General features: G+C 34.7%; 1 protein-coding gene across 3 annotated transcripts in view; it reads right to left on the reverse strand.

The window, feature by feature from the left end:
• Positions 1-718: 718 nt before the first annotated feature.
• Positions 719-17233, reverse strand: part of MTMR6 (myotubularin related protein 6) — a 35066-nt gene continuing 18551 nt past the window's right edge. The window contains exons 6-15 of one of the 3 annotated variants that reach the window (XM_081814743.1): positions 16911-17045; positions 15442-15555; positions 13915-14047; positions 13083-13192; positions 12553-12678; positions 9819-9868; positions 9192-9392; positions 7310-7441; positions 7098-7224; positions 719-4055 (exon numbers count right to left, since the gene is read on the reverse strand). In XM_081814743.1, the coding sequence (XP_081670869.1) occupies positions 3795-4055; positions 7098-7224; positions 7310-7441; positions 9192-9392; positions 9819-9868; positions 12553-12678; positions 13083-13192; positions 13915-14047; positions 15442-15555; positions 16911-17045 (1389 nt within the window). In that variant the 3' untranslated portion in view covers positions 719-3794. The remainder of the gene's footprint in view (positions 4056-7097; positions 7225-7309; positions 7442-9191; positions 9393-9818; positions 9869-12552; positions 12679-13082; positions 13193-13914; positions 14048-15441; positions 15556-16910; positions 17046-17233) is intronic. The other 2 variants (XM_006738122.3, XM_081814744.1) reach the window with 2 other exon arrangements.

Genomic DNA, 17233 nt, shown 5'->3' on the forward strand with positions numbered 1-17233 from the left:
CAGTTACACATTCCACTACTTTACCAAAGTTGCTGTGCAAAGGGATATTTTACTTGCTTAGAAATAACTAAGGCAACACTAATAGTGTTCATAAAAATGGCAGAAATTAGTGTTTTATTTTCTTAGAAGACAAGTACCATAGTATATATCCTGTTCTTCAGATATTCAATGATTTTACAGTTGATCTTTTTCTAGAGACAGATTTCTAAAGCTTACAGATATGTATTTTTAAAAATAGGTTCTACATTTTAACTTAACCAAAACATGTTAATACCATTTGGATTACTGCATGGAAAAGCCAACAAAATAGCTAAAACTTGGCCAAAGAAAATGGATCGATATCACTGATAAAAGTCTGCAACTGCTCTCAATAGTTTTGTAAATGAACAGAATTTCATACACCTTAGAATGCCAACTGAAAATTTTTCAGTACTCTCAAGCTGACCTGAAGAAAAAAAAAAAAAAAAAAGAGGCCAGAAAAGGCTATTCGAATGGCCAAAATGCAGAACACTGGCAACACTGAACGCTGGTGAGGATGTGGAGCAACAGGAACTCTCATTCACTGCTGGTGGGAAATGGTGCAGCCACTTTGGAAGACAGTTTGGCAGTTTCTTACAAAATTAAACATGCTCTTACTATATACAACCCAGTAATTCACTCCTTGGTATCTACTCAAAGGAGTTGAAAACTTCCATCCACACAAAAACCTGCACACGGGTGTTTAAAGCCAACTTTATTCACAATTGCTGTAACTTGGAAGCAAGCCAGGTGTCTTCAATAGGTGAATGAACAAACTGTGGTACATCCAGACAATGGAGTATTATTCAATGTTAAAAAAGAAATGAGCCATCAAGACATGAAAACACATAGAAGACCCTGAAATGCATTTATTAAGTGAAAGACGTCAATCTGAAAGCCCACACACTATATGATCCCTACTATGTGACACTCTAGAAATGGTAAAACTATGGAGACAACAGAAAGATCAGTGGTTGCCAGGGGTTGGGGGATAGGGAGGGATTAATAGGCAGAGCATAGCGAATTTTTTGCGCCATGAAAAATACCCTATATGGTCATTATTCATTTGTCCAAAACCCACAGAATATACAACACCAAGAATGAACCTTAAGGTAAACTATGCACTTGGGGTGATTATGATGTGTCAATGCAGGTTCATCAATTGTAACAAATGTACTACTCTGGTGGAGTATATAAGAAATTTCTGGACCTTTCTCTCAATTTTGCTGTGAACCTAAAACTTCTCTTAAAAAAACAGTCTTTAAAAAAAAAAAAAAATAGTCTTTAAAAAAAGGGGGGGGGCTCCTGATACTACCCCCCTGCCCTGCTACTCTACCAAATAAAGAGAACTTAAAAAAAAAAAAAAAAAAAAAAGGACTTCCCTCCATCTTTATTTAGTCAAGATTCCCTGAGCTACTTCTGGCCTAGCTAACCTTTCCAAACACTCCCATATAAACTCTTTCCTGCAAGTCATTTTCATCATCCTGTTTATCTCCAGATCTGCCTTTGGTGAGACATTTTACCCTGAATGTATATACTCACTGGACACTGCCTTCCACCAAAATTAGTGACATTATCAACTATATTTGCTGAACCTTTTAGCCCACTATGCCTATTTTAGATATTTTGGAAATTATTTTTATATACAAGTTATTATTTGTCAACATCAACCTTTTGAAAAATGACTTGCTCAAACCTTAGTGTTATGATTAGTATAATGTGCAGGTCCATTTGCCTAAGTGAGGAAAGAAAAAAACCAATCACAACTGATCCCATTTTTTTTTTTTCCAAAAGAAAAACATCCAAAGTAAAATATGAACATTTAATTTCCTTTAAATAATATGTAATAATTTACATGCTATACTAATTCCCAAACACACTGAAATTTTGTAAGACATATACACAATCTGCTTTTTACCAACATATACCCTGTAGGTCACTTAAGATGTTAACTGATTTCTCAGTCCATGTGTGAGCACATAAACACATATATATATGCCTGAAGTTGAAGATAATAATAAACCAAAAAAACACCTGAATATAAGAAGTCTGCCATGGAAGATTCCAAAACCATAATCAGTAACTGGAACCAAGGAACAAGGCACAAAAGTTTCCCTTTGTGGTCACAAAGATTAAGTTTTCTGTCCCAGTGCTTAAGTATGGAAATAGGCTTGGCTAAATCACAAACTATATTTTATAGTACATTTCTGTTACTGTTTAAAAAGGAGTATTTTTCTTATTACATAATGCATTACACAAAAGCATTGGAAAAATAAACAGGATTAGATAAGTTCTCATACATTAAAGCTTTTTTTCCATTTGAAAAAGATATTTATGCCTAAAACTAATATAGATCTAAGTACAGTAAAGAGAAGCATTAGGGATCCTATCCAGGTTTCCTATTACCCCTGAATCATACCTCTTGTCAGTCATGTTACGTTTAAACCTTCAATTTTAAAGCCAGCTGGGTGATACCGTCAATTGCATGTGAATTGTTTTTTTTTTTTTTTGTCATGTAAAGATATGTTACTAGCACACAGAACAGTTAATATAACATGGCAAAATGAAACTCTTCCTAGCATTTAAGTTGTTCCTGCTAAACATTAACTTTGTACTAGGCTATCCTTAATTTTCCTTTTTTATTCCTATGTTAATGGAGAAGAAAAAATGTTCCACATAGAAATGGTTGCTTTAAAATTCATGCAACCAAGCAAAATCTAAACTATCTGTACTTCCTTTTTTTTAACCCCAAAATTTGGGGGAAACTGAAAGCCTGTTCTAGGAAGAGCAACTCATTGAATGAGTTGAGAGAGAGAACAGTATGTGTGTGTATGTGTGTGTACACATACACATTCTTCATTATTTCTAAGAACAGTTTTAGAGCCTTAGCTTTTTAAAGTTACAGTTATTCAAGGAATAAAGCCAAGCACAAAGTAAGAATCAAAAGAATGCAGTAATCCATACATAAAAGACAGTCAAATAAGTTTACACATATTCAAAAAGTCAATAATCTAAGTTGTAAATACTGTCATCAAATGTAGCACTGTACAAACTGTAATCAGAATAAAACCTTCAGTTTCATTAATTTTGAATATGGATGTGGGAGCAGCTGACCATGAACTTAATGCTGTACATACACATCTGTTTATACAGGACTGTTGTAGCATGCAGCCCCCGCAGGGATGATGGTGCAATTCTTTACAAATAAAAACAAGGCTGACCCAAAGAAAAAAAACCAAAAAACCCAAAAACCTGCTCTTGGCTATAAAACTTAAGAGTAAGTTGAAATTTTAAGGCTTTCTTAGAATATTTTTCATGGCACTTCAACATTAAACATCACTAATAGGCAAAATATGTAAATATCCATAGTTACAGAGTTATATAATCAAAAGTACATGCCATGTGAATTATTAAGGGAGAACTTTCTCGAGTTTTGTTTCCTGGCAATTAAATTATAGTTAAGGAAGGTTATTCAGAATTGTTTGGCTGTAATTAACATATAAATCATACAGAAATGTCAATTCACTAGTATACAGTACAAACTGTGTTTTGAATAAATCTGCCAACACCACTCGTTTCTTAAAGAACTTAAAGTCATTCCCTGCTGGAAATGCAATTAAACGGACTTACTTCTCTCACAAGAGCAGTTATTATCCTTTCTTCGACTATTAAACTCTAAGATCATTATTTGACAAATTCCTTTTGGTCATGCGCACATCATTCTCACAAGAATCCAATTCTTGCACTACAGTCAGTCCAGAAAATACTCTACGGATCTAACAGGTCATTCTGGCCACACCATACTCTAAGTTGACCACACCAGGTTCCGACTTGGAGAACTCTTCAGCGTATTCACTGTAACGATTATCTGCTGGGTTGCTGCCCTCTATAGTTCGAAGAGCATGATTCACAGGCAACAGAGTTTGCTCCTTAAAACACAAGGAAGTTTTGAGGGTAGGTGATTCAGGATGAACTGAATGTAACAATTCCTTGGTGAGAATTTCATCTGTTTGCTTATTTTTACGTTGCTTAATTTTCTAGAACAAATCCAAATTTGAAAAAAATTACTAATTACACACACTACATGTTCAATACAGGTTAGATGAAAGAAGAAACCATGCTTTTGTAAATGTTCTCTTTATGAACAATATACAAAGTTAGATCTCAAAAAATTAATAAAATCTAGTGGAGAGTAAGACATGGTTGAGAATCTTAATTGTTTACAACTTTTACAGTGGAAAATGGTTATTACACATGACTGTAAAAGATCAAGCCTTCATATTTGAAAAGGGCATAGATTACTTAGGAAGTATAAAAGGTAAACATTTTATAATAAAAGAAATGTGTATGAGACTTCACCCTGAATCATAACTATTAATATAACAAACACACACTTATTTACCTAAAGAAATTTTTTACATGGTTTTCCTACAATGATTTGATAGGTGAACATAACCAGCTTTAGAACACAACAGAATTTTTAAATATTTTTTATTTTTATTTTTTTAGATTTATTTATATATCTTTGAGAGAGAGAGAGCAGGAGAACAGGGGAGGAGCAGAGGGAGAGGGAAAGAGAGAATCTCAAGCAGACTCCCAGCTTTGGCTTGATCTCATGACCCTGAGATCATTACCTGAACTGAAACCAAGAGTTAGACGCTCAACCGAGCCACCCCCAGACGTCCCAACAGAATTTTTTTTTCCAAACAGAACATAAGATTTTAAAAGTATTCTGTGACAGAGTGTCATGCTCTCTAATCCCTGGACTGATCTCTGGCCACTCTGCTGATATTTACCTATGTCTTGGATTTGCCTCTCTCTTTACACATCCTCCTATCGTTTCCTCAAGCAGCCATTAATTACCTCCGTATCTGAGAGATGACTAAGGAACAGTCCTGCTTGAGAGGCAGACCCGACAGTCTGAGTTATACCAACTGTCTAGGATTTTTAAAGTATGGACTCACCGATCCTTTTTGCTTATATGTGATGACAGAGAAAAGATTACAAGAAAGTCTTACGGTGGAGAGAGACTTTTTTTTTTTAATTTTTTTATTGTTATGTTAATCCCCATACATTACATCATTAGTTTTAGATGTAGTGTTCCATGATTCATTGTTTGTGCACAACACCCAGTGCTCCATGCAAAACGTGCCCTCTTTAATACCCATCACCAGGCTAACCCATCCTCCCACCCCCCTCCCCTCTAGAACCCTCAGTTTGTTTTTCAGAGTCCATAGTCTCTCATGGTTCGTCTCCCCCTCCGATTTCCACCCCCTTCATTCTTCCCCTCCTGCTATCTTCTTTTTTTTTTTCTTAACATATATTGCATTATTTGTTTCATAGGTACAGATCAGACACTGGGGAGGGTATGTGCTCTGGTAAGCACTGGAGAGAGACTTCTTAAACAAGACACAAAAGAAGGCATAAAACATAAAGAGTGATCAATTTGACTGCATTAAAATTCAAAACATCTATACAAAACATACCATAAATAAAATGGAAAAGACGAGAACAGACTGAACAAAGCCCCTTGTGATAGACAGATAGATAGATAGATAGATAGATAGATAGATAGATAGATATCTAACAAAGAATTAATGTCAGGTGTATAAAGAATTTTTTTTTTTTTAAAGATTTTTATTTATTTATTTGACAGAGAGAGACACAGTGAGAGAGGGAACACAAGCGGGGGGAGGATGGGAGAGGGAGAAGCAGGTTTCCTGCAGAGCAGGGAGCCCGATGCGGGGCTCGATCCCAGGACCCTGGGATCATGACCTGAGCCGAAGGTGGACGCTTAACGACTGAGCCACCCAGGCGCCCCTGATGTCAGGTGTATAAAGAATTCTTACAGATAAATAAGGAAAAGGCAAATATACCAACAGAAAAATGAGTGGAAGTTTGAATAGGCCATTCAGAGAACAGGAAAAACGAAATGGCCAGCAAATATATGCAAAGTCATTCAACTTCCTTTGTTATCATGGAAATCCAAAACTGAGAACAAGTTAAATGTTCTGCAGTAGCTGAATGGATAGACTGTGATATATGCATATAAGAGAATGTTATACAGTAGTTATTAATAAAACACAAGAATTGAAGCTACATGTATCAACATGGATAAATTTCAAAACAATGTTGAGTAAAATGAAGTATGACAGTATAACAACCTTTAAAATATGCAGCTCCTTAAGCTGGGTGAAGGGTACATGTGCCTTCATGTTTCTGTTGCTCTTTTATGCCTTATAAAAATATATTCTTTTGTATTTCTTCAATATAAAATAAAAATATTTCAAATCACACAAAACAGTATTATAAATAGTGGATAAAAACACATATAGTAGAAGTATAAAAATATGCACAGGAACAATTAACACCAAATTCAGCCCAAAGCAGGTGGGGAGGGCTAAGAAGGAGTATATTTCTTCAAATATCTATCATGTTTCATTTCTTAAAACAAAAACATGAAAGATCTGAAGCGAATATGATGTTAAAATCTCACAAAGCCAGGTGGTGGATTCCCTGATATTTATTATGTTCATAACTCTACTTTTCTATATACAGTTCACCCCTGAACAACACAGGGGTTGGGGGAACCAACCCCCCATGCAATCAAAAATCCATATATAACTTTTGACTCCCCCCAAAATGTAACTACTAATAGTCCACTCGTGACTGGAAACCTTACCAATAGCATAAAGAGTCAATTGACACATATTTTTTAAGTTGTATGTATTAATACTATATTCTCACAATAAAGTAGGCTAGAGAAAAAAAGTGTTACTGAGAAAATCACAAGAGAAAATACATTTACAGTACTGTACTTTATCAAAAAAAATCCACTTATAAGTGGACCTGTGCAACTCAAACCAATGTTGTTCAAGGGTCAACTGTACTTCAAATACTTCAATGTTAAAATTCAGGGAAAGCAATCAAACTAACATACTGAAAGTAGAGGACATCTGATTTGGAAGCAGTCGTGTACTTAAGAGGTTTCTATATATACTAATTTACACTGAGAACATAAGGAAATACACTAATTTAATATTCCAAATATATCACATTAGACACTTCAGAATACTTACAGATTCTAAGTCTTTAATATCTTTCTCTAACCGTTTATTTTGCTCATTCATATTCATAATTATATTAAACACAGACTGTCTAGGATGCAATGTTCGATCAAATTGGTGGTACATGTTTCTCCAAAACCTTTATGACAAAAACAAAAAACAACAACTCAATAAATTGTGTTTGAGAAAAATCAAGTATAAATACCTCAATGATGCCAACTTACTTAAAACTGAAAGATACTGTATTTGGCTCCAAAACTGCAAATTTCGGAGATTTGGAACTGTAGAGAGGATTTAAGTACTTCTTTTGGTCATCCAGGAGAAATGGCCACAGGGAGTAAGTCTTTTCCTTTAACCTTAATGTAATGAGAAAAACAAAGATCTTTCCCACAGATGCTAATACTCATTTTTATAAATCAGGCAATTGTTTCCCAAGTAGACTTAAGTTTTAATTTTTCCTTCTCTTCGCAACCTAACCTCACCTTGTCTCTGAATTCTGTATTCTCCCTTTTGTCCTTTCACTTATAATCATGAAATAAATAAAACCATGTTTCTCTGAACATAACACAGGTCTACCATTTTCTCTCACAACCATACACGTTAAGAGATTCCTTTCAACTCACACAATTTCATAAACATGGTCTCTGTTATACCTATTTGAAATCACCATACACATGTATACAGAGAGTAAGACACTTGTATCACTCTTTGGCCTCATTCTCTTAGCCCTATATCTGGGCTATAATAACATGTATTACAAAGCAGGGACAAATTTAAGTGTGAGTGAGTAGCAAAAAAAGGGAGTTAAGAAAAATCAGGACATTATTCAACAGTAAAAAGATGCCAATCATATTGCAACTCTAAGAGTAAGTTAAGTGAAGTAAGTGGATAAAGGGTAGAATGGTTTAGATAGTATATTTACCAAATAAACATAAAATAATTGGGGGTACAGGGGAAAAATGGAGAGTCTGCTCATTTTTCTATGACCCCTAAGATGACCAATAAGTAAGTTCTTAGAGAAAGACTACTAGGAAATAAGTGCTTTTATTACCATCTTCCTTTGTAAGAGGATGTTTGGCACTAACTGAGAAGAACAGTTTTTCCTAAAAGAGCTCTGTACTCTAAGAGTCACCTGCTCCAAATTATGATACACTACTGTGAATTACTATGGCACAGAGCTAAAGTCTGAATGCTCTTTGATTTGTTCACCTCTGTCATACTCTGATTTCACTTGTAATTCCCTTTACACATCTTTAGAATCTTCCAAGTGCTCTCAGTTCTGCCTTCAATTCTGTTGAGAGTGAGGGTATGTGGCTGTCTTCAAACTACTACCAGATTTAGCTTCTCTAATATGTCACTTGGACATTCAAGAATCTATAACTGCTCTTTATTGACTTGTAAGAAATCTAAACTCAGAAACCCAACCAAAAAAAATTTATATTTAAGCACTTCTCACAGCCTTACCCCACATTTCCTTTGCATCAAAATTTAACCAGAAACCCCTACTCCCAAAGATTGGTTAGGAAAGAAGAGGTACGAGACCCAACTCAGGGACAGACACACTACAGCTAACACAGATCTATTTTCCCCAGAGAATATCTGTTTAGAAATGTGAGGAAAACTGTAAGGCCTCATCTTACCTTAAAACCAACAGTTTTTAAAAATATTTAACCAAACTTTAAAGCTTAGTGACCAATACTTTCTAAGAAATGAAATAAGTTAGTATTTTTCTGCTCTAAATATATATTCAGATTAGAAAGGAGTAGAATGGCGGTTTCCAGGGTGTTGGTAAGGTTTCTTGTTCTGGGTGCTGGTTACATAGATGGATGAGTTTCAGATTTACTGAGCTTCACATTTATGCCATATGCACTTTTCTATATGTATGCTACATTTCAAAACAAATTCTTTAGAATGTGTTTTTACTGTTAACCCGAGGATGTGAGGGATAGAGGGCACTTAGCTTCAGAAATAGAGACAATAAAATCTTTACAACAAAATTCAATTCTATTATATACTGTCAAGATATTTTATTATGTTCCACTATGACTTATGTTAGACCTCAACCAAGTAGGAAAAAAAGAGCCCATTTTATGCAAACTGTCTTACTTGAGCTCTTCTCTTTCCTTCTGACAATTTCCAAGGAAGTTTCCAAATTGGCATGAGTGAATATGTTCATGGATCTGAAGAAGAAATGCTTCATTGAATTCAAAGTCTTGTGGGAACTGTTCGGTCAAATGCCACACACACTCCAAGAACTGAGTAAACACCGGTGAAACTTCCTTTGGGTCACCATCCAAATGGCCACACCTACCCCCCAGAAAGTACAAGCTTTTAAAAATGCCTCTGAAAGAAGTTAATTATTCACATATTATCAAATTTAAACACACACACATGAACCTAAAACACTATTCTACTGTCATAAAAAAAAGCATAATGTTTTTATTAAAAACAATTTAAATCTATGTTTTTCAACCACAACTTTAAAGGATCTTTACTTTCTAAGTACCACAGTCCAGACAAAAAGGAAGGCAATAAACTGCCATGAAAATTTAACTAAGGAATGAGAACTGAAAGAAATGACAGAAAAAAATTAAATCAGTTTTCATACAAAAAACCTGATAGCACTCTCACCTACCACTGGATATGTGAGTTCATGAAGAACAGAAATATTCTGGTACTCTAAAATGGTTTTACTAATTTTACAAAATATATAAATGTACAACTATGACTCACCTCTCTGAAAACTTATGTCCAAAAGAGATCCAATCCTTTTCTATTAAAACCTTAATGAGAAAAAGCAAAACCCATTTTACAACTACTTTCAATTTCTTTTGTTTAAAATGGATTGAATCCTATTATCTTAACAGCATTTACCCTTTTAACTTATGGTTGCAAACAAAACAAACTTTTGTTTAATTATAGGCAAAAGACAGCAAGAACCTGGATTAGAGGCTGGTTTAACAAAGAGTAAAAATGACACATAAAAGAAATACGGTAGTCCTGTGACTTAAATCATTTAGGTTGTATTTATTACATTTTAAGTGAAAACTACTTGTTATAAAGCGCTAACACATTTACATTTCTGTGTGTCTAATGATGATATCTGCATAGAAAAAAGGCTACAAAAATGTAAATCAAAATGTTAACAGTGTTAACTGTAGGTGGTAGACTGGGGTGTATGCTTTAAACCTTCTGGCTTACTTGTACGTTACTTATATGGTACTTAACAGAAAAAGAATGATAAAGACACCAATAAAAAGTGTATATTCAAATTCAGATGGTGATATCTAACCTCTTGAATGGACTGTCTTTATCTGTTTTCTCTGTCACAACTCTACTGAAGTAATAGGCTTCTAATTTTTTTCAGTCTAATTTATACAACCTATCTTCTTAGTATTTAATATATCTCATAATTTCATTATATAAGCACCAAGTACATTCTTTTCAGTGTCAAAACTGCCACCTGGTGGGGGGGGGAGCTAAGATGGCGGCAGAGTAGGAGGATCCCAGGCTGGTCTTGTCAGTTGAACACAAACAGATAATTATCAAATCATCCTGAATACCCCAGAAATTGGCTTGAAGACTGACAGAACAAACTCCACAACTAAGGCGAAAGAAGAAGCCTCACTGAAGAAGCACCGAGAGGCAACATGTTCCTTACTTTCAGCTGAGCACACTCTGGAACAGGGAGGTTAAATTCCTACTGGACAAAATGACGAGATGGAGAAACACACCCCAAAAGAAAGAAGGGAGGGAGGGAGGTAGTACTCACTGCCAGGGATTTAAAAAAACAGCCACCTTTAGCTTCTCTTTGTTGTAAATCTTTCCAGAAGGCCATATAATGTGACGGGGAAAGATACAGTTTCTGGAGCCATATTGCATGGGCTCAAATCCTAGCTTTGCCACTTCCACACCTGTGTGACCTCAGGCAAGTGGTCTTCAGGCTGGAGCCCCAGATTTTACTGCAGGCCCTCTGCCGGTCATCTACACATCCACATCTAAAACTTAACTCAGTATCTTTCTCACTAAACTTAGACTTCTGCTTTTCTCAGTAGAGAGCAAGAGAACAGCACCATCCTAGCAACTGAGTCCAGAGACTGGAAATCATCCTGGAAGAGGCCTCCTCTCTTCTCCACATCCAATCCAGGAACAATTCCTACTGTTCTACCTTCTCAGCATCCTTGGAGGTTGAACCTATTACCTCCTCTGCATTCGCGTGGTACTGCCTTGCTCCTGGCCCTCTTTTCTCTCCTGAGTTATCTTAACAGTTTCTACACTGGTCTCCCAGCCTCCACCTGGAAGACACCAAGCCATCTTTCTACAAAGCAGATCCAAGCAAGTTACTGTTTCCTCTATTTAAAGCCCTTTAATGGCTCTCACTACCCAAAGAGGGTAAAGGCCAAATTCGTCTTCTCTTCCTGAGGCCTTCATCCCACTATATCCTTCTGCACCCAAGCTCCCCGCGCTAACACCCTCAACTCCAGCCATTACACATCACCTGCATTCAGCCTACAGAGCTATGCTTTGGTTCTCATTGTTCCTTTTGCCTGGGAAGCTCTCACATTGTCCCTGGGCATTTATTACATGATTTCATTTGAATGTCTAGCAAACAATTAAAGCCAAACATGGCAGAGAAAGTATTCCTCATCTTACACCCTTAAGGTAAGCTGCACATAATTTTATTAGCAGTACCTCCATTCAGCCTGTCCAAGACTCAATATGTTAGTGCCACCAAATAATGGTGCTGAAAGGGATGTGGTGATGTTAAACCTTCCCCTGCTTTAAGATGGCACTGCATTTAATTATTCTAAACTAGTGAAAACTTTCTACCGTCTCTTCACTTACTTGACTTGCCATGAATTAAGATGTAAATTTTGAAAACATAAGTTAATCTGATCTTGTGTTAAAAGACAAACAAAAAACAGGAGCCAGGGCTTTAGCTTCACAAAGCAGAAAATCTATTCAACTAGAAATTTAATCTTCAGATATAAAATATGCTTCCTCCTAATGTGTAATTACAATTAATGAATGAAGGCGTTTTAAATAGAAAGTTTCCTCTAGAACGTAATTTTTAAGTACTCCTATTTGTGCCTTGTTTTACATCATTCACATTTGTCGTATAAAAATGGAGGAGAAAATACTGAATATTTCTACTATAACATTTTAGAAAAAAAACTTTTATATTCAAAACTTGTTGTCAAAGAGATGGCACAAATGGAAATCAGTCTAACTCAAGGTTTTTCAACCTCAGCACTAAATACAGTTTGGGCCAGTTAGGTCTTTATTGCAGGGGCTATCCTCTGCAGTACAGAATATTAGCAGTATCCTGGGCCTCTATCAGCTAAGTGCTAGTCGCACCCTTTTCTTTATAACAACCAAAACTGTCTCCTAACATTGCCAAATGTCTCCTGGGAGGACAAAATCATTCCTATTTGAGAATCACTGATCTAGCCAAATCACTCCTTACCATGAATCCTTTGATTGTCCTGTAGTAGGAATCCAATAAAAGAGAGCCAAGGGAACAAACCTGGGAAGTCCTATCCCAACCATCAGAACAATGTACCAACACACTTGCATTTTCAACCATTATTGCCTGAAAAGAAAGATCACATACTTAGATTACAGCAGAATACATTTTAGGTACATCAATTAAATTCTACTTATTCAAACTATACTAGCAAGTATTGCATTACAAGGAAGAGCAAGGACTGCAATGATAATGCTGTCACAGCATAATTTCAAAAAAACAAGACAAAACACAAAGCAAACAAAAAAACAAAACCAAAATTGCTGTTTCCAAGTGTATGGGGGTTTCTTTTTAAGTCCCTACATGAAGTACTACATGATCTTTTAAAGCTCAAATTAAAGTAAGCCTCATTAAAGAGGTAAAACATAAAAGTTATCTGACTGGAAAGGGTAGCAGCACCCAACAGGATAAATGCATTCCTTCCCAACCATTATAAATCCCCAAACAAAATACGAGAGAAGAAGAGTTACTTTGGCTAAGAAGATTGCAGCGTCCATAACAGCTTTGATATGGCGGAGCCATCCTGAGCTCTCCAAACCAGAGTAGAAATCACTGACAGAAAGCCCTTTGGTACCATTGACTAAAAAGGCGAAAAAAACATTTCATTAGAATGCAGCTAGAGTCTCCACTTCTCCTATTCAAGCTCTCTCTGAGTGAGTGAATTGGGAGGAAGAGGACAAAATAAAAAATGAGACTCTATAAATGAAAAGATACTATCAGAACCGCAATACTGGATTTTTTGGGTACATTTTTCTATCATTTCTTGTGCTTAAAAAAAGCTCCAATCTCTTTAAAAAAAAAAAATTGGTGTATGAACTGCTTAATTTAAAAGTTTGGTATTTTAATTTTTAAAATTCTACACGACTGGAAAGATACCTTAATACTTAAATGGAGCATTATTATCAATTAATCTTCAAGAATAAGCAAGAATATTTACCTAATAATAACCTTTTCTTTGTTTTTTTTCAAAACCATTAGAACTGTACTGTCCAGTACAGTAGCCACTACCCGAACTGACACGTCGGTAGTCCAAACTGAGATGTGGTTTAACAGTGTAAAATACAAACTAGTCAATTTTTAAGACTTCAAGGAAAAAACCTAAAATGTGTCATTACTAATTTTTTATACTGATTACATGTTAACATGTTTTTAATACATTATGCAAAATATATTAATTTCAACTTTTACTTTTTTGAATGTGGATATAGGAAAATTTTAAATTACATAATCTTTAATTTTATAATGTGCTGACATTATATTTCTATTAGACAAAGTTGCCTCAAAGGCAAAAAATAATCATACCTTCCAATAATTTCTGAAGGCTGGACCGCATGACATGAATATTTTCAATTCCAACAAACTGAAATCTAATGTTAGAATAGTTGTCTTCATTTTCATAACCTTTTCCAGCTGCTCTGTTGGCCATTGCATTCAGCTAAAATTTAAAGTTTTATAAATTTAGAGACAAATTGCTTTTACCTCTTAACTTAGTTTACCAAAACATCATGAAAATACTAAATAAACCACATTTTAGCAGAGTTTAAAGAACTCTTCAAAACTGAATATGCTACCGTTTTTAATAAGTAAAAGTGTCACATATGTTATTAAGAGTAAAGAAGGATACTTTATATAAAGTAACAACATGACTGCTACATAATGGAAAGGTCAGACAAGAAGTTCCCCCACAAATAATTTATGAAACTAATTCACTTATGTTTTTAGTCAGTTTTCCATATGTTTATAATATTTCAAAATTTAAAAAAGAAAGAAGTATCTCTTATCTGAATCCTAAATGATTCAGAGATGAGCCAAGCTGGGAAGTTTCCTGTTATAGAATGAACCTATTAGATTCACTTCAGAGCAAGCCTGTGGAACACATGATCATTCAGAAAGCCACAGGGACCCTGAAAAACCAGATCTGAAATACACGTCAGATTATTTGAGGTCCTCCATATTGGAGATTACTGGAGGCCCACACAGTATATACCATGGCATACAATCCACTAGCTTGATATATCTCCAAGAATTGGGCCAAAATTGGTCTCCAAGGGGAAAACAGACCACCAGTAGGCCCATGCATGGTCTTTGGTCACTAGATCAAATGCTATCAGAGGTTCATTTAAGATTTGGTATGTTTAATTCTTTGAGACTAGGATTTCATATTGCACATTATTACAGTTTACAAAATATTCTTATGAATTTGGATGAAACAAAACCTAAATTGGAAGAAAAAGTAGCTTTTCATTCAGTAGATGGCCCAGGTTGGTAAAAAGAACAGTTCAATTCTACCTACTGACTCACTGGTTATTCAGCACTTATGATGACTTAGGTGAGAGTTAGATATTAAAATGCTTCATTATTACTAGTTAAGTTGAAGTTTAAATAGTACAAACAAAACAATCAAAGAAAGGCCTATTTTCTGTGTAGAAGTCAATTATACAAATAGAGGTACTAGGTCCTGGGAAACAGATCACCCTCAGGCCTCATATTCAGACACTCTTGTATTACAACCATCTTTTATACCTAATATTACCTAGAAGTAATTCTGACCAATGAATCCACCCAGATTAAACAAGGAAGAAAAATAAAATGTCTTACAAGAGATATCACCAACATTCTTGACTTCTAAGAAAGTCTTTTCTTAACAAGATAAAAAATTATCAGATTATCAATTTCTAGTTTTTAATACTTCTTAATTTACTCATATTAATCTCATATTCTGTTTCCTCCATTATCTTTTGTGAGAATGCATAATGATGAGAATAACTTCTAAAACAGCTACCATTCCTTTCAACAAAGCTGCCTAAAATTGTGCTCTATATCGCTCACTCGCTTTTTCTCATCGCTTTCTCTTATTTTCTCATCATTCCAGATTTTTGAAGAAATCCTCACTATAATTCTGCCAATGTCCTTTTGTGTAGCCCACCAGCTCTGCATTCGATGCTATAATAAAAATTGAAAGTAATATTAGCTATTACCATTGAGGATTTTAATTACTTTAGTTTCAGGATCCTATATGAATTAGTTGCTTAACTGTGTTTATAGAAAGAAAAAGGCATTCTGACATTTGTCTCAATGATAAAAACTGAACCTAACATTACAGATGCCTAACAGGACAACTATGTCCTGTTCACTATTTATTTTTTTTTAATTTTAGTAATATATTTTATTTAACTCCAAATAGAAAAAAATATTACCATTTCAGCATGTAATCAATATTAAAATATTATAGAATATTTTAGTGTTTTTTGCACTGTGTCTTCAAAATCCAATGTGGTTTTGTTTTTTGTTTTGAATTGGTGAAAATGATCTCTTTTTATTGTATAACAAGTATGTAGTGAGGATAAAATGATATATTTTCTCTACTCCAACTAGTATTTATAGAATCATTTTTTTTATTATGTTCAGTTAGCCACTGTATAAGTACATCATTAGTTTTTGATGTAGTGTTCAATAATTCATTAGTTCGATATAACACCCAGTGTTCATCACAACACTTGCCCTCCTTAATGCCCATCACCCAATTACCCCTTCTCCTACCCTCCTCCCCTCTGAAACCCTCAGTTTGTTTCCCATAGTCCATAGTCTCTCATGGTTCATCTCCCTCTCTGATTTCTCCCCCTTCAGATTTTCCTTCCTTCCCCTATGGTCCTCCGTATTATTGCTTATGTTCCACATATGAGTGAAATCATATGATAATTGTTTTTTCTCTGCTTGACTTACTTCACTTAGCATAATCCTCTCCGGTTCCATCCATGTCGATGCAAATGGTGGGTATTCATCCTTTCTGATGGCTGAGTTATATTTCATTGTATATATGTACCAGTTCACTATTTATAATTCTCTAGTTCAATGTTTTCTAACTTACTATTTTCCTTATTTTCTTGAATATTTCAAATTAAGGCCCATTATTTTAACACACAGTGTTTTGACAATTAAAAAGTCTACCAAAAAAAATTCTACCAAAAAAATTAATAAGATTTTCTAATTTTTCAAACACACGCACTATTTAACATTTCTTCACAATAATGTAAGACTTCCACACCATCAAGAGTTCCCAATATAAAAATCTGTTTTTCTAAATTTATATATAAATCAGAAATAAGAAATCACCATCTGGGAAACAGGTCTCTTAAGTTGGTATCCTTTAAAAGATTGCTTTCCTCAGTATCATTAGCCTCAGTTAATTTAAAACTGGGATTCAGATAGGTTAAATATGGGCAAATTGAACAACTCTCATTAATTAAAGTAACAAAGATAATTAAACTAACAGACTGTACTAGATTCAAGACACATACTTTGGGCCTGGTATCCATGACATACATATAGCGATTGACTGGATTGGCTTTACTAATGGCTTGAAGCAAATGTTCATCCTCCAGGCACCTGGCACTGAATCCTGATAGTGGTTGACTACATCGACAAATGGCAGCCTAATTTTAAAAGGACAGAAAACAACAGATTATCCAAAGATGTCTAAAATATTTCTTTAAAAAAAAATGCTTAAAAGAAAAACAAAAGTTAAAATCAAACATGTAATCTGTTTAAAGTTGGCAGGATAATTAGAAGACATTAACCTTGAAATCCTATTTGAATTAAACACTATGTGAATATCTTGATG

The sequence above is a fragment of the Leptonychotes weddellii genome, chromosome 3, assembly GCF_054177405.1.
Source record: "Leptonychotes weddellii isolate Sample4059 chromosome 3, ASM5417740v2, whole genome shotgun sequence".
Lineage (NCBI taxonomy): Eukaryota > Metazoa > Chordata > Mammalia > Carnivora > Phocidae > Leptonychotes > Leptonychotes weddellii.